Source organism: Hipposideros armiger, unplaced genomic scaffold (assembly GCF_001890085.2).
Source record: "Hipposideros armiger isolate ML-2016 unplaced genomic scaffold, ASM189008v1 scaffold_134, whole genome shotgun sequence".
NCBI lineage: Eukaryota > Metazoa > Chordata > Mammalia > Chiroptera > Hipposideridae > Hipposideros > Hipposideros armiger.
The window spans coordinates 3107246-3132161 of NW_017731484.1; the positions used below are offsets into that span (position 1 = coordinate 3107246).

Below are 24916 nucleotides of genomic sequence, written 5' to 3' on the forward strand. Positions count from 1 at the left end.
CTAAATAAACGTCCTCTTTATTTACCAAATATAATTTATCAGTTATGTTGACATTTGTCAATTCAGTTATAGTAACTATAAATAATTCTCTTAAGACACAGTTTTGTAACTTTTTAAGGATACAAGAGTAAACCAATGTCGCTCCTTGCAGCCAGGCCAAAAGTACATGCAGTTTGTGCAATCAGGGGAAAAGAATCTTCCACGAAAGTCAACTTCATTTTCTTCCCGTCTCACCCCAGTCCTCCCTCTGCTCACACACTCGGGGCTGGGGGCACGCCTACCTTCCTGCTTTTTCGGCAAAGGAGGGTGCTCCGGAGTCTTCCAGGGCAGCCTGGTCAAACTCCAGAGATTAGGAAGGGGTAAGTGACTGGTCAGGGGTAACTGGAGATCACAGGGCACAGCCTCCAGGGCAGAGGAGTTGGTTTTAGTGCCTGTACAAGAAGAGTGTGTGCAAACATGTTTGGAGGTGGAGGAAAAGATGAAAGAAGGCCTGAGGGAGGAGCAGAAACAAGCCCAGGCTGGTGTTAATGATCTCTGCTGGACAATACTCTGACTAGATAACCTCTACAATTCCTTCCAATTCTAAGGTTCTAGACTCCAGAAGGTGGTCTGGGTGGACATGGAGGGAGAAGAGAAGAGAGTTTGGCGGTATGGGGCAAGTTCTTGAAATGAGGCACGGTGTTTGTCAGAGACAAGATCATTCCCTGGCCCTCCCCTGGAGATGGGCCCTTTAGGTGACAGAGGGGAGAATTTCTGGGGAGTCTGTGGACAAAGAGGTTAGAAAAAAACCCTGCATTCAAATACCAGTATTTGTACATGTGTGAGTGTGGACAGATCTGTTTGGAGTAACATGTGGGTAAGATACAGAGACTCCAGTGTTCTCCCGATCTGTGCTAGGCAGAGAAAAATAGAGGCGGCTGGTTGCTGTCCAGTCTATTTCTGAATCCTCCTTTGGGTGGCTGGTGAGGAGGTGGAGGGTTGGGAAGGTGAGGAAGGGTCATTTAGGGAAATGCACACCGGTTGCGCCATGGGGCTGGGGGCTCTAGCTGTGGTTGGCATTGTACAGAGGTGGGGTCTAGGAGGGAGAGCCAGAGGCAGAACTTGGCCTGGTGCTATAAATGCAAATACTTACAGCGAGGAGACTCTCTGCCAGATTGAAAGGAGCATGTAGCCTTTATCTGGGGAATGAGATGAGGTTAGAGCTGTGTTTCCCTTACCACTGGCTAGCCTGGCACAGTACGTAATACATAGTAGGCACTCAATAAATATTGTTCAATGACTGTTTCAGACCATGCCTGCAGAAGCGCTCCTCTTGGGGAGGCTGTGTATTTGCTAAGTGAGTGAATGATGAATGTAGGCAGAAGCCAAGGGAAAGGACAACTGACCTCCATGGCATGTCAGAGTGATTTTGGGAAGTGACAGTCTAAGGTGAGCACGTGATTGTGTCCTCAGGAGAAACAGCAGTAGTGAAAACCCCCTGGTTGTCCTCAACCTCCCAACCATTTTCCACATACCCATTCCCATCCCTAATCTCGGAACCCAACCTGGCAAGCTCTGGGGAAGGTAGTGCTTAGAGACAATTAGAGATGCAGGTTGAACAGAGATAAAGAATCGGTTCTCTGGGATCTTGGCAAACCTATGAGTGGACATGGGTCAGCAAGGGAAGCAGGCCAGTGCTCATTTCTTCCTGGCTGTACCAATCAGTCAGAAAACAGATCAATGGGAGGGGTGGGTGGTGCTTACCAGGCAATCGGGTAAGGGGCATGTGCACAATTCAAATAGCCAGTCCACCTCAATGTTTTTGAGAGCAGAGGGCCTAGGTCCAGAGGGCAGAAAACAGGGCTAGGATCATATGGGTCTCTTGCCTAGTGCTTTGAAGTTGGTCCAATTCTAGAAAAAAGTGTGTGTGTGTGTGTGAGATCTTTATCCCTCTGTGCAACCAAAAGGAAAACAAAAATACCAGAGCCCACTCACAAAGGGTTTCTCATTAGGGCCAAGACTAAGTTGGCTAAAGCATGTCCCTAGATCCCCAGAAACTCCTGCCCCAATCCACCTCACCTGGAGGCACCCACCATGAAATTGCACTTGGTGATTGTCTCAAAAATCTACTTGTACTGCTTGTCTCAGTCTATCTGTCCTGCCTGAATTCTTGCTATACAAACTTGGCTCAATGTATAAAAATTCCCATTGAAAATAATGAGAATTCAGTATCAAAGTGAAGTCCTAGAAAGAGGTGGGAGTTTGGAATGGATTGGGGGAAGGGGAACAAAAGAAAAAAATTTCAAAGAGAAAGTGCAGAGGGGTGGGAGAAGGTTGAGTGCCCAGGCTAGTCCCCGACATCCGTGTCTCGGTCCCCAATGAGCCAGAGGACATGGAAGCTGAGTGCTAGGAGCCCAGTGCCAAGCAGGTCCCCCAGCGCTGTCAAGTACGGGATGGAGAAGTTATCGGGGTCCAGGCCCCGGCCCCACATCCAGTGCACCATCCAGTCTGCGATGTACAGGAGAATCAGCACCTGGAGAGACAGAAGGGCTTGGTCTGTAGCCATCCCTCTCTCCAGGGGGAGCCAGAGGCCACACGATCCGACACGATCATTGCATCACAAGGCTTGGCTCTCCAGTCCTTAACGCTGGGACAGCTTATCTTTCCACATGGTGACCTCTCTGTGTTCCTCCACCCCATAATCACCAGTTTGAGCAGATGACAGGCATAATGTGAGCCCTTTAGAAAGGAAGATGCTATACTCCCCAGAGTCACCCACATCATTACACTGTGCTCCCAAATTTACCAAATGAGGGGCTTCCTGACCGAAATCCTAATGTTGCAGGAATTCAGCCCTCTGGCCTCTAATTCTAGGTCACCCTATTCTCGGGTCACTCCAATTCCTGCCATGTTTGGCTTCTCCAGGAGCCTGGCAGGGGGCTGGGGTTGGAGTTGGCTTTTCATAGAGGGATTTCTCTTCAGAGCAGAGTGGAATAAGGAGTGTTTGAGGCTGCTGCCGGCAGTCGTCTGAGTAACAGCTGATTATCCCAAGCTGGCTTCCTCCTGACCCTTTCCATTCTGCTGTTGTGGGCTCAAAGAATGCAAGTGTGTTTTCATGTTAGCCCTAGCACAATACAATTACCAACAAGTCTGCTAAAAAGAAAGCAGACAGTGCATATCAATTCAAAAGACATTTTGGATTATCTGCTGCTTTGATTTATCTGCGCCCTTGATTTCTTCCCACTGCTACAGACAACTAAGAATGATTCAGATTAGAACCTTGATAGTGGGTCCAGGATCAGTAGCATCAACAGCAGCTGAGAGCTTGTTAGAAATGCAGAGTCTCAGGCCCCACCCTGGATCTCCTAAATCAGAATCTGCAGTTTAACAAGATGCACATGCACTTTTAAGATGGAAATACACTTGCTCTAGATACTGTGGGGGAGTGAGCAGGCCCACATCTTCTAGATGCTCTGCACTACCCCTGACATTTGGTCTCCCTAAATGACTGCATTTGTGTGAGAATGAAATGGTTTCTGACGGTAAAGCTCCAATACAGTCATTTGGGAGGTTTTACTCTTGACTGTACTTTGCAAAATACTGTGGTATGTAAATTCTGCCCTAGGGGGCTCAGATGCAGGAACCAGACACTCTTGGGGAATTCAGAAGTCAGAATTTATACCTATTTTTAGGCAAACTTGGTTGTTCTTCTGTCTGCTCTCCAAGGAGCCAGAGGTTATAGTCCTAGCACCACAGTCCCCATTGCCCTGCAAACAGCTGCCTTGCACTCCTGTGGCCTTGGCCCTGACCCTGGGTGAAGGCCAGCCCTCCCCTTCCCAATAACTTCACACCCTTTCTAGCAGCTTTAGAAGAGTCTCAAATAAAGAATGTGGCTAGGAGGACTGCGGGACATGTACCAGGAAGGGAATAACAGCAGCTGTCCCCACATTCCAGCCTCCTGGGCAGGCCCGGGGACGCATGGCAGAGGGGAGGCAGCAAAGGATCAGCAAGAACCTTCGCAGGGGATAAGTGCCAGGTTCTGGCCCTCCACAGGCCTCGAGAAGGCAGCAGAGGGGAGAGTGTCCCTCAGCGTGTTTGTCATGGGGAATGGAGCCAAGGCTTGTCTTCCCGCAGTGGGCCAAGAGCTAACCTCCAGCCGCAGACCCTCCCCTTTCCACCAAGCGCACTTAACCCCCACTTGCAAGGGAATGTGGCGACCTGGATAACTGTTGCAGGAAATAGCATATGGCTGATTCTCAGTGCAGCCCTTGCCAAGATGTCCCAACACACAACCTTTCTCAAGGTAGGGGTGGGGGGTGGAGGGATAAGTGATTAGTAGTAAGAGTCTAGTGAAATGAAGTCAGGGTACTTCCCTGTAATAGCATAGAATGCAGCCATAAAAAAACCAGGATGGCCTTTTCTTTAAATACTGACGTGAAATGATCTCTAAGACAAATTATTCTGTGAAATAGGCAGGGCATGGACAGTGTACACAGTATGTTACCTGCGTGTAAAAAAGCGGAGGAAAATAAGAAAAATATATGTTTGCTTATATAAATGTGAAATAGCTTGGAGGATATATAAGAGATAGAAACACCAATGGCCTATGAGGAAGACAACTGGATGGCTGGAGAGAGCAAAAAAAAGACTTTTCACTATGAACCTTTCAAATTTTTGAACTATGTGATTGTCCAGAAACCAAATTTATAGAAATTTGAAATGTAATAATAAGGGTGAGTGTGGCTATAAAGGGGTAGCACGAGGGAGCCTTGTGGTGATGGAACAGTTCTGTCTTGACTGTGGCGGTGGTTACATGAATCTACATGTGATAAAACTGCACAAAATTACACACACACACACACGAGTGCATTTAAAACTGATGCAATGTGAATGAGCTCCGTGGACTGTATCAGCGCTGATTTCCTGGTTTTGACATTGTGCTATAGCTACGCCAAAGATTACCACTGGGGGAAACTGGGTGGACAGCACGTGGATCTCTCTGTACATTTTTGGGGGCAACTTGCTGTGAATATATAATTATTTCAAAATAAAAAATTAAAAAAATGTAATTAATACAAGGGAGAGCGTGTCATAGTATTATAGAACGGCAAGGCTGGACAGCATCCTACAGATTACCTACTCGAGTGGTTTTGACACTTTCCAAGCTATGAAACCCTTTATTCATATGAAATCTCCTGAGAAAGCCCAGCATGCAAAACAGAGCCACGTAGAGTTCTGTGGCCAAAGCCCATCTGCTCAGTCCCGTATAACCACCTGCCTGAAAACCACCACCTCCTCTCAATTTACAAATGCATCGCTGGGCTCAGAGATAAAGCTACTAGGCTCAAGTCACACAGTATGTTAGTGACTGTGCTGGAACTACGGCCTGTTCTGCTGAGCATCTGTCCAGTCCCAGAGAAAGAGGTGGGAGAGAGTCTGACAGGCCAAGCCTGAGTCTCCCCTCCCACCCCCACCCATGCCCCTGCCAGTTTGTACCTGGAGCAGTGCAGCTGTCATGTAGAAGACAATGAAGATGAGTGTGAGTGTGGTGTGCCCGCCCTGCATACAGCTGATGGTGTAGAGGAACACGAGGTGTCCTGGAACCACGAGCAGGAAGAGAACCCGGGCGGAGCGAGAATTCACATCTGGGACCGGGGAAGAAAGGGTGTGAGGAGGCGGAGAGGAGTAAACCTGGCCCCAGAAGGTCTTTCAAAGTCGGGAGGTTCCATGCTACACTCCAGGGCAGCAGACAGCTGACTGCCTCTACGTCCTCATCCCATGGTCCGCAGCCCCCAGGCGCTCTGCCCTCTACAAAAGCTGGTGTGGCCCAGCAGAGGAGGAGAATCCGTGTGTCTGGGCCCCAGCTGTTCCTTAAGTGAAGTTCACTGATTGTTGGCCCCCTCCCTCCAGGGATGGAAGGGACCTCAGAGGCTGGGACTCGGCCATTACCAGGACTGAAGAAGGTGGTACAAGGACTGGGGCAGCGGCGTGGGGCTTGCTCAGAGTTTTCCCCTGGCATCCCGTTCATGTGGAGGAAGGTGGAGATGCGGCTGGCCTGCACTGCCACCAGATTGCCCCCGACACCTGCAGAGAGACGTAAGACCTTAGATATAGGGGGAGGGATGAGTGGGGAGGGCATGAGCCATTCACGTCCCCGGGAGAAAAGTGAGGCAGTAAGAAGGAAGACAAAAACACTTCCCTGCCACTCTAGGGAGGGGAGCCTTTCAGGCTCCTCCCATCCTCCGCGCTAAGGAGAGGTGGCAGTCCCATGCCTCTGGTGTGGCTGAGAGTGCAGGAAGGGATGTAGGCAGACCTGTGTCACTGGAGCCTGACTTCTCCACCACTGCAGTGTATGCACCTGCTGTTGCACACAGCGGAGACGACGAGGCCGTGCCTTGCCTCAGGCCCTCTCCAAAGCTCTGAGCAGACCCAGGCACGCAACGCTCACGCGCTGGTGCCAATAACCAATGTCAAGCGTCAGGTTTGAGCTCTGCACTCTGAAGTCACCCAGGAACTACGCTTCTGACTGTTGCCATCCCACCCCAACCTATTCCCTGTTCTCCTCAATCTTGCTCTGCGTCCTGTGAGGCTGACTTCTACAGACTGTCACCCAACCCCCTGTGCCGGCTGCTTCTTACCAGGTTTGTTCAACAGGAGGCACCAGCCGGTGATCAGAGAGGGTGAGAGGAGAGAGAGGTCAGGTATTTCTTTCCTGAGCCCTCTCTGCTTTCTGGCAGTGGCTTACCCCGGAGGAGAGGTAGAGTGGGGCTCTTTCTGGACTCCCCTAACACTATTTCCTCCCCTTGACACTTGAGGACTAAGGCTTCCTATTGTTGCCAATCTCCGGTGCCTCAGCATCTCTTGTTAGTCCTTCTATCCTGCTCCCACCTCTGGGAGCAGCCCCTTCATTAAAGTCTTGAACTAACTAAGCTAGATTCTCTTGCCTGCTGTAACCCGGACTGATACACAGCCCCTCAAAGCCTCTTCTCCTGCTCTCTCCTTTCCCTGTGGCAGCTGAGGCCAAGACCTTACCATTAATCACAGGTGTGAAGACAGCCATCCCTGCAAAGTTGGGGTCTGAGACAGTCTTGTCCAAGATGAGGCCTCCCACACTATGTAAACACAAAGACAAAACCACACAAAGACCATTGAAGGGTTCAGTTCTAGTCCCTGGGATGAGAGGCACAGGCCCATCTGGCCTTGGGGAGGAAGAGAAGCAAGGTGGCTCCCAGGAGTCCCTCATATTCCAGTCTTCACCTCGTTTGCCAGAGCCAGCTGCTGCTCATAACATTCGAACTGGCACAGTGCCCGCGAGCAAGCTGGTGGTACTGGGACAGGCAGCCGCCTCCTGTACCCACCTCCCAAGTTGGCTAGAGGAGTTGTCCACAGGGCAACCTGCTGTTGTGTCTGCTCAGTATTTATTTATCCCTCTGGTAACAGTGCTGAGCTCTTCCTCAGGGAACCAATCACCTCTCTCAAACTCAGTCATTGTGGCTCATGTGACATTGCTCCAATGATGGCTAGGCCCCAGACCCATCCAATCAAGAGCATTACATTCCCAGGGCCATAGTGATTGGTTCAGGGATGATCACGTGACTGAAGGAGAGCCAATGAAATTCTATAATGGGACTTTGTGAAATTGTTGAGAGAAAGAATCTCTCTCTTCCCACTGGAATTAGTAAGAGTAAGAAAAGTATAAACCTGTAACTTCAGGCCAACACAGGGAAAAGATGGAGAATAGTGATGTCCTGATGATATCATTTCTACTGCTGAATTCAGCTGTGCCTTTTTAGTTCCCTAATCCAACGCATCCTGCTTTTCAATGAAACCCATTTCAGGGGGTTTCTGTCACTTGCAAGAGGACATGTGACTGATACACTATTTAAGGCATTTCTATGGTCTGACCCCTGCTCCACCTCTCCAGGGTTTAAAAGGCAAGTCTGTGGCAGGGTGGAGGAGGGTGGGGTGTGTACCCAGGGCCTGAGCCTACCTGCTGATGGCCATGGCAATGATGACAGGCTCCCAGCCCGAGTACAACACCTCCCTTGTGGCTGGGCTCCGTCGAGCCAGCACCACCCAGACAGGCAGCAGGGCCACGAAGAAGGCACACACCAGGGGATAGATGTACTGCCAGTCATCTGAGAGAAGCAGAGAACAGAGGAAGGTGAGTACCGTGGCTCCCTGCTCCAAGCCTTTCCCTGACTCAGCCTGTAAATATATTACCTCATTTGACCCTCACTGTAAGCCCAGGAGGTAGGCGGGGCCAGTCTTTTCCATTTTGTAGATGAGGAAACCAAGGTTGAAAGCTCCCCTGGCTTTTTGGACCCATTAGGAGCAGAGACCAGATTCTAGGGTTGTTGCTTGAATTCCCAGAAATCACTATATCCCCTCCCCCTCTTCATGTTGCAAGCAGATTCTAGCCTTTAGTTCCTTTTCTTTACCCCTTCCCCCAGCCCCTCCAAGGGAAGCAAGAATCCACAGGACCCAGCAGAAATATATCGTATTTCCCCATGTATAAGACACACCCTTTTCCGAAAAATTTGGGGTCTAAAAACTGGGTGCGTCCTATACAGTGGCTGTAGATATCAAATGCCATAGATGGAACTGAGGACGAGGCAATATATGAAGACAGTGATTCGTCAGCAGACACAGATGAGGACACGCTAATGGTTGGGAGTTTTGACAGTGATGAGGAGTTGTATGAATTTTATGATGAATAAAACTTGAGTTCAATAACTTTATGTAATACATTCTTTTTCAAATTTTGGGCCCCAAAATTAAGGTGCGTCTTATACATGGGGAAATACGGTGTTTCCCAGATACTTTCTTCCCTGCCCCTGCCGCCTGCAGGAACTTGAGACAGGCAGTTAGCCTCACTTCTCTAAGGTGAGGAGTTATTACAACTTTGATCCAACAAATAAAGAACACAGAAGAAATGCTCACACATTTGCAAATCCACTACCATCCGTCCCCATCCCACCCAGGAGTCCACCTGGGTTACAGCCTCGGTGGCTTCAACCTCACCCAGCTCCAGGTAGAGTCCCCAGCTGATGCCTGAGAGCAGTGCCAAGGTGATGAGGTCGCCCAGGCTGGCAGCAATGGGAGTGGCCACATTGTCTGGGTTGATGCCAATCTTGCGAGAGCCAATGATGACCCCAATCATGATCATACCTGGGGAAGAAGGGGAGGGGCCAGGTAGGGTAAGAAGAGATAAAGGGGTAGCAACAAAGGAGACTGAAGTGCCGGGCCCAGCTGACCCCTCTGGGGCAGTCCTCCCACCTCCCTGCCCCTCGCGTCTCTTCCTTACCCAGTACCAGGGAGGCAATGAAGGCTGTGGCCACGCTGCTGGCACAGAGCAGGAAGGCGTGTGGGATACTGAAGTGCCCGTCTGGGATCCAGCCGAAGACGACAGCTGCGATGGATGCAAGGAAGCCCACCACTGTGGCCTGCACCTGAGGAGGGAGTGGGAATTCGGAGAGCCCCCGGATCAGAGAGCTTCTTAGCTAAGGCCACTGAGCACTTGGCCAGACCTCTTCTTGGCGTTCGGCAGCCCCAGGAGGCAGGCTGAACGGGACTGTCCAGTCCTCCCAAGCTGGAATGATGGCTTTATTTATTTAGTTTCACACCAGACACTAGAACTGGGCAGTGCACCCTGCAGGAGCCCAGGACATGTTACTGGCTGAGCGTGTTCCTCTGGGGGTTGGGGTGAAGTTCAACAGTGCCTGAGACTCCAGTCCAGAGACAAAGCCTGGGCGGGCTTCAAGGGGGAGGACTCCAGTGCAGAACCTGTGTAGCCTCACTGAGACATGGGGCAATGGTGGTCAAGGACATGTTAGCACCCTGAATCTGCTTTGTGAGGACATGAGCCCCCTGCAGCACTGGAAACCGAGAACTGACATTGAGATACTGGGGTCCTCCCCATCCTGGCCGTTTTCTTGGGAAACCTGGTTACCTCCTAAAGCTGCTTTGGGAAAAGCCAGCTCAGCAGGATGCCGGAGCTTCACTCGGGAGCCAGCTGGGGCTGCCCTAAGCCCTTCAGATTCCTGACCAAGGAGGATGCTCAACCCAACCTCTCTGGTCCCTGACCTCTTACCTGGATGAGGGCCATGTTCCCAGTGATCATCCGCCAGAGCTCCTTGGGTGTGTCCATGTGCCCGATGTTGGCCTGGGAGAAGGAAGACGGGGGCTGGAGCTCCAGGCTGGAAAAGGCCTGCGGCTCCATCCATTAGAACCCTGCCTTGCTAGGGAGGCAGTACATGTGGCCTAAGACTCTGGGATCAGGACGCGACCCCCAGGAAGGCTAGAATGAGAGGGAGGAGCTACGGAGCCTTGAGCTCCTGCAGCTGGGTCAGGGCAGGAAGGGGGCTCGAGAGGCAGCCTCCTCCTCTCAGAACAGCCGCTGAGCAGAGGCAGATTCCGTCCTCTGCCCCACTCGCTGGGGCAGCCCATTCCTGCACGGGCCAGAATGGCCCGATGGATTCCTGGCTCTGAAGCCAGCTTGCTGTCCTAGAGAAGGAAAGGTCAGCTGCTAGTGTAAGACTGAGGCTGCAAGAGTGTTTAGGAAGGAGTGAGGCGACACGGGAGGAGGCCAAGAGTGGGGCAAGTTGGTGCAGGTTAGGCTGGCTTCCACTTCTCTTTGCTGCCTTCTCCAGACTTGTGGCCATGTAGGGACATTCGTGCCACCTGGCTCCCTTGGCCCCCTCAGTTGTATTGCCTCCTGCCTCCCACCCCATGGCCCTGTGTCTGGTTCAGCCTCTGAACCATCATGGCTGATCTAAGGGGTTGTGGGAGGTGGGAGTGACGGGCACCCCTCCCTGTCTATTCCGTTAAAGAAGAGCCATGGGGGAAAGGGAATGGGATGGGAGGAGGGCTGGGAAGGCCTGGCTCTGCTCCGGCCCAGCTGCAGAGTAGGGCTGGAGATCAGACGAGGCCCCCATCTGTGCAGGTGGAAGGACCAGCGTGATGCTTGCCTGTCAAAGCTGCACAAACAGTCACGAGGCGGGTTGCGAAGCAGGGGGTGAGGCAAGCGTCCAGGAATGGCTGGGACATCCAGAAACCAAGCCCGGGAACCACTCAGGCAGGGAGCCCCTGCCAGGAGTAGGACACCCGGCCCGGGATCCCCTTACACCTTCCCACCCCAGCCCCATACTCCAGGCTGGGCAGTTGAGAAAGGCCAGTAGTGGTCTCCCAGCCTGGCTCTGTGCTGCCTGGAGTCCCCTGTGTGCCCCACTCCTCCCAGTCAGGGTACTCACTGCAGTGGAAAGCCTTGAAGCCAGGGTCATTTCCAGGTTCCCCTTAAGCCCCAGCAGTGCAGGCACCAGGATGAAGACCTCCGTCACCTTCTGGAAGACTTCCCAGTGCTACAGGGTGAAAACAGAACCCAGGAATTCCAGTGTCCCAAGGGGATGGTATCAAGGTCAAACACATAGTCTGGGATCAGGGGCTTGAGGAGGAAACGGAATCAGCAGGAGTGACCACATCAGCCACCTTTTCTCCAAGAACCCTGGAACCAAACCAAGCCCATGGTGCTCCTAACAACACAGCCCCCCTTCCTGCCACTCAGAACAGGAGAGACCTAGAGGGTCTTTCTGGTCAGGAGACCCTAGCCTGGCTCTACTTCCTCTGCCTGCTTTTTGGAGCCAGGGCAAGGAGGATAGTGAGGACCCACACACAACTGAATCACCCCAGGGGGCTTACACCCCAAAACTCCTTTGAGATCCCCCATCAAGTTGCAGTCTCCAACCCCTTTGCCTTTAGTCCATTTTCTTTGTGGCCTCAGCCTTGGGTGGTGTTGTCTCAGCTGTTGAGAGCTGGGCTCCACGGGGCTGAGGAGATTAGAGTTTGTTTGGTTTTTATCTCTAAGGGCTTTGGGCCTCAGCCATAGCAATTTTCCTTCTGAACAGGCTGTGAATTAAGACTGGGGCCCTTAAACCTCGGAAATCTGGTCTGCAAGAGGCTTTTTATTCCTCCTTTGCACTCTCTTGCCCCATACACCTGCCATAATCTCTCAGCTAGAAGAGGCAAGTGTACCCCCGCAGGAAGAGCACTGGGCTGGGAGCCAGGAGACATGGGTTCTAGCCCCAAGACCATCAGGCCTCCTACCAGTTCCTTTGGTGAACATCTATTAAGTAGGCTAAGTGCTCTAAGGGCATTTTCCATTTCATCCTATCAACAACCCAGTAGGGTAAGGGCTATTTTGATCCCCATTTTGAAAATGAGGAAACTGAGGCCCAGAGAGTACTATAATATATTTATTAGTGCTAAGAGGTGAAGATGTAGGAGCCAGGATTGGCTATTTCAAAGCTACTTTAGTTGCAATTGAAACTGAAGACTTGCAAAACAGGCTGGGATTGAGTCTCCCTTACTGGTGGCAATGTGGGTTCCTATATTTGTTTTAAGAATGGAAAGCCTTCAGGTTTGGAGAGGGACAGGGGTCAGGTGGCCGGGCGGAGAAGTACATAGGCTGATTAGGATATCACAAAGGGCCGTAATGTACCAGGGCACTGGGCAAGAGACCACAGGGAGGGGTCTCATGCTGTTTTCCCAACATGCTCCCCATATAGACCAGGGGGGACCTTATACACGTTACAAGGGCCTCAAGCTCCTGACTATAAAATGTACAATTCAGGGGCCAGATCAGATGGTCTCTAGAGGCAATTCCAGCACCGACACTCTATAGTTAAGGATGAGCAAGGTTGCAAATCAAACCTACAGTAAGATATCCCTCATATCCATTAGGATGGCTACTATGAAAAAATCCTAGAAAATAACAAGTGTTGGCAAGGATGTGGAGAAACTGGATCACTAACGCACCATCAGTGGGGATGTAAAATGGTGTAGTCACTATGGAAAACAGTATGGTGGCTCCTCAGAAAATTTAAAATAGAATCTATCATATGATCCAGCAATCTCACTTCTGGGTATATATCCCCAAAATTGAAAGCAGGGTCTCCAAGAGATATTTGTACACCCATGTTCAAAACAGCATTATTCACAATAGCCAAGAGGTGGAAGCAACCCAAGTGCTCATTGGCAGATGAATAGAGAAGCAAAATGTGGTTACGTATACAATGGAATATTATTTAGCCTTAAAAAGGAACGATATCATGTCACACGCTACAACATGGATGAACCCTAAGGACATTACACTAAGTGAAATAAACCTGTCACAAAAAGACAAATACTGTGTGATTCCACGTATATGAGGGATCTAAAGTAGTCAAATTCATAGAAAGTAGAATGGTTGCACCAGGGCTGGGCGGAGGGAGAAATGGGGACTTAGTGTTTAACAAGGACAGAGTTTCAGTTTTGTAAGATGAAAAGGTTGTGGAGATGGATGGTGATGGCGATAGTATAACAATGTGAATATCCTTAACATTACTGAAGTATATATTTAAAAATGGCTAAAATGATAAAATTTATATTATGTGCTTTTTACCACAATTGAAAAAAAAAAAAGATAAGCAAGGATGTTAGAGGTGGCTGGGGCCAGGGCTAGAGACCAGGGGAGGCTGGACATTGTGAGGGTCCTATAAGGCAAGGGGCTCTCTTTTCTCGTTTGAGTTCTTTGTCAAGGGGTGGAGGTGTCCCTACCAGGACCCTGGGGAAGGGCTCCTCTCCTTAGGGCTAGAGTATACCCTTACCTGGGCTCTTGGCCTGGCCCTTCACAGGGGAAGGGCCTAGGACTCCGTATAGGGCAGCCCCGCTCTTAAGACTAAGGATGGGAAAGAGGCCCCCTGCCCTGCCCCCCATCTCCCAGCAACAGTTGCTGAGCTTTCAGGTACCCATCGAAAGAGCCAGCCCCTTCCAAATGGAAGGATGTGAATCCCTCCGCACTCCTTGGGGCCCCCAGAGAGAAGGCAGCCCCGGTGGGCTTCATCTGCCCTGGAGGAACTCAAGGACTGTTACTCTTGGAAGCTGGTGTACATCGCTAAGCTTCCAGCTCCCTGCGGGCCCAGTCTTGCTCTGCTTTGCCTCCTCCTTCCTCACCTATGCTGGACAAGCTGCTCCGGAGAGGGAAGAGTTTTCCTCTTCTTCCCTCCCCTCAGGGAGGTGGCTGACTGTGGGCTTTCAAAGCTCCTCTTTGAGCACAGCCTCCTATCTCCTCCCCACTGCAAGCCATCTGCCCCTCCCAGCTTCCCAGCTGCCAGCTCGGTGAAAAGCTTAAGTTTTCCAGGTAGGCAAACGTAGTGTGCATGTACTGACTGAGTGAAAGGGCCCGGAAAGAATTACTCCAAGTGTATGCAAGTAACAGTTTAAGAACTGCTTCTAAGGAATACTGTTTGTCTTTATAATTGTTTGAGGAAAAAAATGTGTGAAGCTCAGCTAAGCTCCTCTGGCTGACATTATAGCAATCCCCAAATCTCTCCGCTTTCCTCTCTCCTTTTAACTACACAAGGACCCAGAAGGTGAGGGGTTTCAGTAGCACTAACATGAGAGACATACAGGCAAGAAGAATAAGCAGCCATAATAACAGCCCTCATGCAAGTCTCCCCAACCCGCACAGAATACAGCCTGGAATCCCGGCCCAGAGAAGCCCTGAGTTGGCACTTGGGTCAGAGCAGCCAATTCCTACACACATACTTTATTCACCCACAAAACCCTCTCAAAGATGCAGCTCAGGTCGGGGGAGCCTGTGACCGGAGCACACACAGGGCTCTGGGAAGAGATGCTGGCGATGTGGAAACAGCCTGGAAGCGTGGTGGCCCTGAGGTCAGGAGTGAGCAGTATATGACAGGGCAGACAGTGTGTCTTCCTCGTTTGGCCTAATTCAGGCCCATCCTGTTCATCCTGGCTGGGAGTGCCTGCCCCTAAAGTTAAACCCGTCAGCCAAGCTGCCAGCCCAATCTTCACCCACGCCTTCCTACTCTGCTGGGGATGGAACAAGGCAGTTCCAGGAAGTACGGCCCCACTTGGTGGGGGCAGGGCAGCTACACATTTCACTGTTTCTCAGAAATGCAGCTCCTCTTCCTGTTCTTTCTTTGTCATTGGCAGGGGTAGGGGTTCACTGGTCCCTGGTGTATCCTGGGGGTGAGGGATGATCGAGACTGCCTACCCCACCCTAAGAGCAATCACCCTAAGCTCCCACTTCAGTGGCCCTGACAGTGCCTCCTCCTCGTCCTTCCATCCCTCACCTCTTCCGGTTTCGTACCCTGACCCCAGCCTGCTTGGAATGTTCTGTCCTGAGCTTTCTTCCCCTCCAGGAGGGCCGCAATAGGGAAGGAAGTCACAGCCGGGAAGTTGGGAGTCAAGACATGTAGAAAGACTGAAATCTCTAGAGATGAGCTCTAAGCACAGGCTGTGGGAGAACCTGGGAAGTGGGGCTGGAGTTGACCTTTCAGATCAGATTAGAATAAGCCCACAGCCTTCAGCTGTCTGAGCCCTGCCCCTACCCCACAGGGATCATCTGGGTGTCCAAGGAGAAGGGCCCCAGGGCAATGCCAGGATATAGAGAGCTGTACAAAGTGTGAGAAAGGGCTGGTCAAGTGAGACAGACCCTAAGTGTCCTGCCCAGGAATGTCCGCAGCCACAGGAACAGGCCAGACAGGAGAGAACGCCTCTGCCCCAATCCTCTTTTGCCCGAGCCCACACGTGCCGTCCACGTTCATATTTGTAGCTGCTCCTGTATCCGTAACAGGTACAGAAGCCAGAAGAGCTGCTGGCGGGAGAAGGGCCTACTTTCCTTGGGATCCTCAGCAAGTGAAGCGGTGAGGTCCAGTAAAAATAAGGACTGAGGAGTCCCACCTGTTTTAACACAGCTGGGAATGCCAGTGAAGGCCGGCGCACCACCTCCTGCCACCCCTGTCCCTCAAAAAAGCTGACCGAAAAAGGGAGGGAGACACCCTGCAGCAGTCAGGACCAGGTGAGGGGGTGGGGCGCACGGCGTCTGCAGCATGGAGGCTCCTATATCCCAAACCCCTTCCTTCAGTACCGACATTGGGCCCAGTCCTGCTTTCCCTCCCCAACGTGGCGGTCACTTTCAGCCACAGTGGTGGACCCGGGGCAGAACGCAGTCCATCTATCCTTTTCCTACTTTTGGCCAGTACGCCAGCCCCTAATCTCACTGCAGAGCTGGCTGTACACAGCGAGTGGAGAGGAGGGCAGATAAGGGGAGACCGAAATGGGTCTTCCAAGAAGAAACTGGGTCTTCTGCAGTAGTGGGGAAAGACGGGGGGCCCTGGGCCAAGGAAACATCTGCACCAACACAGACTTCTGCTCAGTTGCTCTGAGACACTGGGGATATTCTCTAGCCACCTCCTCCAGAAGGTCCTAGTCTCTTAGGCACTCCCAGGCTGCCCAGTGAAGGGGAAATGCAGGTGTGAATGTTGAGAAATCATCCTGCTCTTCCTCAGGGCCTGCTCCAGCCCCGCCATGACAGGGAGGCGGGGCAGCAGGGGGGAGACAAGGACAACCCAGCCATTGTCATCCATACCAACTGGACCTAGCTCTGAAGCAGCCTTAAGTGCCCCACCGAGGACAAATACTGGCCCTCTGTTGGCATGTTGGGAGGACCCAAAGGTTCCCTACCTCGGTATCTTCATGTCTCAGGCTTCTGGGGGTGGTGCAAGATGTCAGAAGCTTTTTCCAGCTTAAAAATTCTGAGTGTGTGGGATGGAGAAGTGGGGGCGCCCTCTAAGAACTTTGTCCTTGCTCACTTTAGATATAACTCCAATTGTTCCAGATTGCAGTCTACCCTGTTCTTCTGGGGAAGTGAAGAGAGCAGACCCAGGGTCTTTAACCAACTGGCAAACCATGGCCGTAGTGAAGGCCATAGAGGTCAAAGGTGCAGGCTCTCAATCAGATGACCTGGGACAAGCTACTTCACCGCTCTGGGCCATAGGTTCCCTAGCTACAAAATGGAGATGACTACGGTTCCTACAGAGGAGCCCAGCAAATGCTCCCCGTATCTATATTATCCAGAAAATAAAAAAACCTTCTCCCAGTTCACAACCGGACCCTGGTTCTATACCCTTTTGTAGGCACCAAACCAGAACTCAAAAACTCAAGAACTCAAAAAAACTGAGTCTGAGAATCAAGGCCATGGGAAAGGGATGGAAGAGGTGGAGAAACTGCTACCCAAGTCTCATCTCTCCCCTACCCACTGCCCCTACTCGCTGCCCTAGGAGGAGGGGAGGAACCCAATGCAGGCATTCCCAGCTCTAGGCTGGCTTCCTCACCTGCACGGAAACAATCTTCAAGGTAACAGGTTGGGGGTGAGAGGAGGCAGTACAGGCACTTTGGTGTGACATAAACAACATCCTCATTAGCAACTGAAGGTGCAGGGTTCTCCTGAAGGGCTCAAGTCAAAGGAACCACCTAGAACCAGCCACCCTCAGTTCCCTAGGACACAAGCAGAGACGAGACCCCTGGCCTGCAGAAAATCTTACTTTTGACTCTTGTGATCTCTTAACCCTTCGTCGCCCCTCCTCGGGCCCCCCAGCCCTTGTCACGCGGGACGGGATAGAGCATGGTGAGACCTGCCAGTAGGACTCTGCATCACTGCATGCATCGTTTGTAGGGTTGGTTTGGCACAGAGGAGTAGATGCTGAGCTCCAAACCCTCCTGTGGGACACCCTGGGGGCTCCTAAGGGGCAAAGGCCAGAGCTCGGGCCTCTGTATTTCTCCAAGTACCAGGACAGAGCCCAGCACGCAGCAGGAATTTGATAATTGCTAATGATTAACTTAGATAAACCAGCATCTTCAGAAAGCTCTGTGTGCCTTATTGTGCTTCAGATACTTTTATCGAGAAAGAAGGTTTTCATTCTCTCTTGGACCTGGAGGTTCTGGGTAAGTCCCAACCCACAATACGCTAACATAGCATATACTTGGCTCTTATCTTCCAGGACCTACCAATTCTTATCCTTAATTCTACTCAGTAGCCTCAAAAAAAGCCCTCTTTGTCAAGGGCAGTTTCATGAAGACAGGTAAGGAGCAAAGAAGACAGTTCTGCTCAGGCCTGGTTACATTTTGTCCCCATTTATGTCACATAATTAGCACTTCTAGGTCTTATAATGCCTCCAACCCCTCCGCCCCCCCAAATCATTCATCGGACAGCGTGTGCCCACCTCCATTCCTCAAGGAGATCATGCCAAGGTTACAGGCAGATAAGCAACACAAGATGCCTTTAAGAACCTTCCCACTTAATTTGAGACCCTCTTGGCAGCCAGACAAATTCCTGCCCAGCAGGGGGATGGAAGGGGAGACTTGAAACTGAGCTTTCTACTATGGGTATCCTAGAAACCCCAAGTAAAGGGAAAAGAAAGCCTAAAGAGAGGACCAATTTAATTATCTACTACTGAGCCAGGCTCAGAGGAATGCCCAGGAGGGATGGCAGGCAATCGCCCCATTCCATCTCTCCTCTTCCAAGCCTGAATTCTGAAACTAATTCTGCTTCTGTTAAGCAATATTGCCCTGACCATGTCCCTGGGGTTACTGGGCTTCCTTGAGGCTTCTGTAGAAAGCAACTAGACCAAGAAGAAACTGAGGAAACGATTCAAAGGGAAATAGTATTCCAGGAAACAGCAGCTGCTTCTGACAGGGAGGTGGAGAGAAAGCTCCAATAGTCAGTTTCCCAAAAGGAAAGGTGGCCCCGGGTTCACAGTCAAGAGCTGCCCGACCCAGGTCCTACCTGTACAATGTCCAGCACCATGCCTGCAGCCACAGTCCCAAAGCCTGCCAGGAGGAAGGGAAACAGCACTTGCAGCCCGATGGAAAAGGAGGTCTCCTTGAGCGGGGAGGGTGGTGCGGGGCCACGGTCTGTGCTGACGTCGTCACTTTCATTGCTCTGGCTCCCGTTTTCCAGCAGGGCGTCCTCCTCCCGAACCCCCTTGGCGTTGGCCCGAGACTCAATCACCACCACATCTACCCCAGCCCCATCAGGCCCCAGGAACTCAGAGGTCTCGGCCAAGGGCTCTCGCCCGGGGCCATCTGAAGAGCAGAGTGAGGCAGTAGGGCCAGTCCCGTTCAGCTGGTGGACGTCCTTCGGCTCTGACTTAGAGGACATGACGGGAAGGGAGGAGGGAAAAGGGGAAATTTCCTCTCTCTCTTTTTTTGCTTTCTCTCTCCCTATCTAACTCAGGAAAGAACTTAGTCTTGGGGTGAACCCAGGCTTGGGCGCCGTAGGACCTCTTCCCACGGCTCTCTGCTCCTACCAGGCTCTACAAAAACTGATCTACCGACAGGCAGCCCCATCAAGCACTGAAGCCGCAAGCTGGAGGGAACCAGCAACTTCTCACCAGACCCCACAGTCAGCCACTAGGGGTGCAGATGCCTGACTCCCGCCGGCCAACGCCGGGCTGAGGGGAAATTTATCTGGCCTCTTATCTTCTTTGGTTCTCAGCAACAGGCTCCTCAGAGCAGGGGGCATCCAGAGTGGAAGAACCCAGCCAAACCTGGGGTGCCCTCTGAGGTGGCACTTCTTTCATGAAAAGCAGATTGAGGTCAAGTCGTTTAGGAGGCCGCCTGGGCCTGGGGCTGCGACTCCTTTCCACGCCTCTGGCCGGCCTCCTTAAGCTTCGCGCAGCTCCTTGGGCTCTGCTGGTCCCAGGGCAATGTCTGCAGTCTTCCCCTTATCTTCCAGAGATTTCCTTCCTTCCGGGGAAGATCTTGTACCTCCCCAAATCGCTGGTCCTTCAAGTCACGAGAACCTGTATGGAACACCTTATGTAGGAAGGAAGAAGACCAGAAACAGAGAATGTTATGATATAGCAAAGGACAACTCATATTGGGAGGCATAAGACAGGAACAAGGCAGGCATAAAGAATTTGCTATTTGACTTGTCTGTTCCCCTTCCCCCAATTCCCCAGGGCTGTTCTCATCCCCCCCAATTCCCCAATAAAAAAAAATCTTAAAAAAAAAATTTGCTATTTGCCTCCGTTTTCCACTAAAATTATCCATTCCTGCATTGTGACATCCGGAGGCCCACCCAGCAGGTGCTATCCCGGCATCCTCCCAACCAGCAACCCACCGCCCCACAGGAGTCACCACAGTGGTCAGCAGCCTGGGATGGGGAAGACGCTACGCAGGAGACCTTGTATTGTCTTCTCAGCAACGGGGTGGGCAGGGATGTCCTGGGGGAGATCTACTCTTGAATGCCCATTAAAAACCCAGGATTATTTAGGAGTGGTCTCCCAGTGGGGTCAGTTACAAATTCAGTCACAAGCTCCCTGCCACGATGCCACCCCACTGTAGAATGTGATTGTTTCCAGTGAAAAGACAGCCACAGAGTGTAAATTAACAGGGAGAATCTGATCATTGAGGGGAGGTCCCCAGACCCCCAAGCACCCTAGCCCCTGAGAAAAAAAACAGGAGGACTCCTTGGGCAATAGGGCAAGCCTGCCAGACCAAGGCCAAGAGCCAGAGGCCTGCCCACTCCTGCCCTTGAAAGTCAACAGTGTTACAAAAAGCTCAGACGCTGGTTGACTGGGATCCAGGCCTCTGTCTTTATTTCTCCCCCCCCTGCTCTGGGCCCTGTGAGCTTGTCAGATAGGACAAGGGAGTTATCTCAGTTTGAAGAGAAACAGGGTAAAACTACTGGTTATTATGCACACATTTCAGTTCCCTAGGTTCGCCCTGTTCCCCAGGGTTACCAAGAGTTGGATATAGTGGAATTCTTAAAAAACAAAAAAAACAAAAGCACCAACTAAAAAAATAAAAAATAAAACTAAGCAACGTTAGCCAAAATGCACTTGCTCCCAAGCGCATGTCTCTAGCTAGAATGACCCCACTTTTCTTGCCTAAAGGAAAACCCAGGCCTTGATTCCATCGCCTTCCATTTCACCAGAATAGCTCTTACAAGTAAAAAAATAATGTTCAAGAGAATTTCCCGAGCTTAAATGAACAGGTCCTTAAGTATTCCAAACACACAAAATTAGTCAACACCAGTTTGGGAAAGGGTGAGCCAAACTGAAGGAACTGGCCCATGGGGATTGTTTTCTCTTTCTATCAACTCAAGCCACCAGGACTCCCTCTTGCCTCTCCTTTAACCCAGTCCTGTGGTTCTTTCAAAGACCCTTACTAGAGATCCAGGAGGAAACCTGTGAGCAGAGGACAGTCCACTGATCCTGTGCCAAGAAAGTTTCTGAGTCTGCTAACCTGCAAGGGGACTGGCAGGAACAGAAGCCAGTCTCTCACACCATTCCTCCCAGTTAAGAGACTTCGGATGGGCCTAAGGCCCTGGGATGAAAGAAACAAAATGCAACGAGGATGCCCTGACGAGGGGACACAAAAGACCTGTTTTACTATCCCCAAACCCAGGGAGGGGGAGAAGTAACTGGGTGGCCTCCCCCGCCTCTCCCCAACTCAGACTCAGCAAATGCGCTGCGCGCCAGGGCTCCCGCCCTCCGCCACCCACCCGCCCCAGACCTAACACGACTGACCTGCCTCTCGCTTGAGAGGAAGGGGGGCACCTGGCGAGTGGCAGCAGGGGCCCGTGGTCTCGGGGGGTGCAGGGTTCCCCCACTTCTCATCACTCCTCTTCCTCGGCAGTCCTCCTCGGCCCCTCGCGTGCCCCCCCACACCCCCAGCCAAGGCGAGCGTCCAGCCGCGACGCCCGGCTCGCTACATTTCGCCTCTGCGTTACAGCGAGGCCGCTGCTCTGCTTCCCCGAGGGGGAGGTGGCCGGGGAGGGCAGGATAAACCGCCTCGGGCCCGAGCGGGGGCGACTCGGTCGAGGGACTGTGGGGCCGAGCTCGCTCGCCCCCAATCGCTCGTGGCCCGCGGAGTCAGACTCGACTGGTTGGCTGCTAGTGGCAAACGTGATCTGGGGCAGAGTGGGTGGCACCCCCCCTCCATCAAAAATAGATTCTGGATGGACAACTGCGGCGGCCAATCGGGGACGGAGGAGGGGGCGGGCTTCGTCTCGTTCGGCCCTTTTCCTTCGCTTTGTGCCGGGAGGCGGGGCACCGGGGAAACGCAGTGCGCGGCGTGATGGGAACTGGGAACTGGCGGTCCCTTGGCGCGGCGATCGCGCGGGTCCCAGCGCCCCTCTGCCAGCGGCCGGGTTCCCGCTGCCCCGACGATCGACGTGCGGTACCATCTCCCTCGGGCCCGCCCGCCGCGCCTGGAGCCTCCCTCGCCCGCGAAAGGCTTGTGCGCCTGTGCGCGGCTGCTCTGGCATCTTGAGTTGTTTCCTAGAGCCTCTGGCCTTCGGGAAGACCGGGACACCTCCCTGTAGAGCCGGTGGGCTCCAGCAGCCATCCTGTGCGCTTTCCCCGCTTTCCATGCTCGAAAAGAACCGTCCCTACCTTGTACTTGGTCACGGCTCCTCTCCGGCTGTTTCGTCACTTCGCGCTTCCGCCAAATCCGGCGTTCCTCTAAGCTGATGGCTCAGTCCGGACGGAACCGGCCTTAATAAAGTCGCGGCCTTGAAAGGGGTGGGGATGGGCGGGTGGGAGGGAAATAGGTCAGACTCATGGCTGGGGCCCCAAACGCACCACCTGAGTTCAGGGCGGAGTGGAGCCTGGCTTCCTGTGACCCACAGATCCTGGAGGCAGCATGGGGAGAGATGTCTCCATCCCCGGCTAAACGAAATCCAACTTTCCCTGACGCACCTTGTGGGATCAAAGAGGGGTGTTCCCATCTCGCCTTTTGCCACTTCCTCCCTGGGGTATCTCCACCTCTCTAACGCAAACTCAGTACCAGTTCTCTTTGGGATGTTTTTGTACAGGGGGTGTGACCTCCCCCACAAAGGAACCGCCACCCTTAGGTTTTCCCCTCTTGCTAGTGGAACCTGTGACCAGTGGTTCCTTCCTGCCCTCTTCCTCCGTTAACGTGGCTCAGGGGGCATTGGAGCGTGACTCCTGACCACTGGAGTAGAGGTGTGCCCGGGGGTGGGNCCCAGGACCCTTCTCTGAGAATCAGGAAAGAAAGTGTGAGAGTTGTAGAAAGATTGACACTGATAAAAGAGAAGCAGAAGAGTGGGGTGAGGGGTGGGGGTGGGGGAAGAGAACACACAACCTAAGCAGGTAATTCCTTTGGAGAAGGACAAAGATTAGAAACATACAACTCGGCCCAAACCCTCCCATTTCCAGTATTTAGGGTTATTCCAACTCAGCTGCTGTGACATTTGCATCAAAGGCTTGCAGTCGCATGGGACCCAGTAGAAGAAATGTCAGTGTCTTAGTAGCTGCTGTACCAGAAAACATTGGGCTTCACCCCAAACGATCCATTTTTGAATAGGGGGTGTAGGGGAATTAAAGCTGACTTACCTGGAGACTTCAGTCACCGGTTGGGGACAATTCCTGCCTTGCTCCCTTCAGCAGTCCTCGCGCCCCTTTTCATCTAGTCACAGGTCAGCCACCTGTATGTAAAATCTTAATCTCCCTCCTATTCTTTTCCCACCTTCCTTTTTTTCCCAGCTGATAACAGTTCCCCTCTCCTGTGGGTTTTTTGTTTTGTTTTTTTATGAATCAAAGTATACTAGACATGGGAAAGTGCATAATGCCTTAGTGTACCAGTCAAGTTATGATACAGTGAACATACCCATATAACCACTATCCAGATCAAGAAATTCATTACTGGCACCCCAGAAGCCCTCCTCATGTGCCCTCCCAGTCACTACTCCACCCTCCTTCCCAAAGGTAACCTCTAACACCACAGATTAGTTTTGCCTGCTTTTGAACTTTATATAAATGAGACCATTTAGCAGGTATTAACTTTGTGCCTGACTTCTCTCAATATTATCTTTGTGAAATTCATGCATAACATTGTGGCTGCAGTAGCTCATTCACTTTCATTGCTGCACAGTATGCGATTAAATGAACATACCACAGTTATTTATCTGTTATTCTGTTGATGGGCCTTTGGGTTGTTCCCAGTTTGGGGTTCTTATGAATAATGCTGCTATAACAGTTTTGTGTCCTCTGGTACACTTATGTTCATATTTCTGTTGGATATATACCTAGAAACAGAATTACTGGGTCATAGAGTAGGCATATGTTTAAGTATTAGTAAATGCAACTAAATAATTTTCCAAAGTGCTTATGTTAATTTACACTTCTGCCAGTAGTATCTTAGCTCTCCAATTGCTCCACATCCTCGTTAACACTTGGTATTGACAATCTAAAAAGATTTAAAATTTTTAGCTATTTGGGTGGGTGTGTAGTAGTTTTTCATTGTGGTTTAAATGAGATAACCAATGAGCTGAAGCACCTTCTCCTGTATTTATTTGCTATTTGGATATCTGTTCAAGTATTTTGTCTATTTTGGGGAGACAATTTTTCTTAGGCTTTCTGTCTCATTGCTTTGTAGGAGTTCTTTATAACATATCTCAAATATGGGTCCTTTGTTGGTTATAGGTATTGCAAATATTTCTATGAACGTACAAGTACAGTAGACCTAGTTTTAGGGTCTTCTGAAGCCCGTGGGTCAGTGGTACAAGACCGTATGCTCCATGTCTATTTTGATCACTAGTATATTTCCAGCTCCTGGTGCTCAATAAATGTGTTGAATGAATGAGATGGATGAGACCCATCCAAGTAGTTTGCCATGTGTTGTTCTGATCCCTACGGTCAAACACCAAGAGGGGCTGGAGGAAGCAGATTTCCTCCCAGCCCAGACAGCTGTGACCTTGGGAAGGGGAAGACACCCAGCCCTTCCCTACTGAAAAGGCAGAAATAGCTACAGTCTGTGAAGAGAGAAGCATGGATGCAGGGAGCGGAGGTCACAAATGAAAAGACAGGAACTAGCAGCAGGTAGCAAGCCTGCCAGATGCTTCAGAAAGAGACTCATTTGGGGTGGAGGAAACTGTGGTGTCAAGGGACAGTGAGGGTAAGCATCACAGTGGATCTTTGTATGACAAGCCACTTCAAGTTCATGGAGGCCCTCTTCCTACTTCAAGACATGCCCTCTCTTAAAGCTTGTTAGCCAAAGAGTTCGTCTATCCTTAGAAATACTTTTCCATCTCTGAGGAAGATGCCTTTGGTTGCAGGGTTTTTTT

General features: G+C 51.4%; 1 protein-coding gene across 2 annotated transcripts; it reads right to left on the reverse strand.

The window, feature by feature from the left end:
- On the reverse strand, positions 1 to 22341 carry SLC41A1 (solute carrier family 41 member 1). Of its 2 annotated transcripts, none has more exons than XM_019649706.1 (11): positions 22224 to 22341; positions 18608 to 19638; positions 11232 to 11339; positions 10073 to 10144; positions 9287 to 9431; positions 9004 to 9150; positions 7970 to 8117; positions 7012 to 7091; positions 5929 to 6063; positions 5476 to 5624; positions 1 to 2512 (listed from the first exon to the last, which is right to left on the reverse strand). In XM_019649706.1, the coding sequence occupies exons 2-11, from the start codon at positions 18980 to 18982 to the stop codon at positions 2327 to 2329; spliced, it is 1545 nt and encodes a 514-aa protein (XP_019505251.1). In that variant the 5' UTR covers positions 18983 to 19638; positions 22224 to 22341; the 3' UTR covers positions 1 to 2326. The 2 variants fall into 2 exon arrangements, with proteins under 2 accessions (XP_019505251.1, XP_019505250.1); XM_019649705.1 differs by lacking the exon at positions 22224 to 22341 and adding an exon at positions 21357 to 21745.
- Positions 22342 to 24916: the final 2575 nt, after the last annotated feature.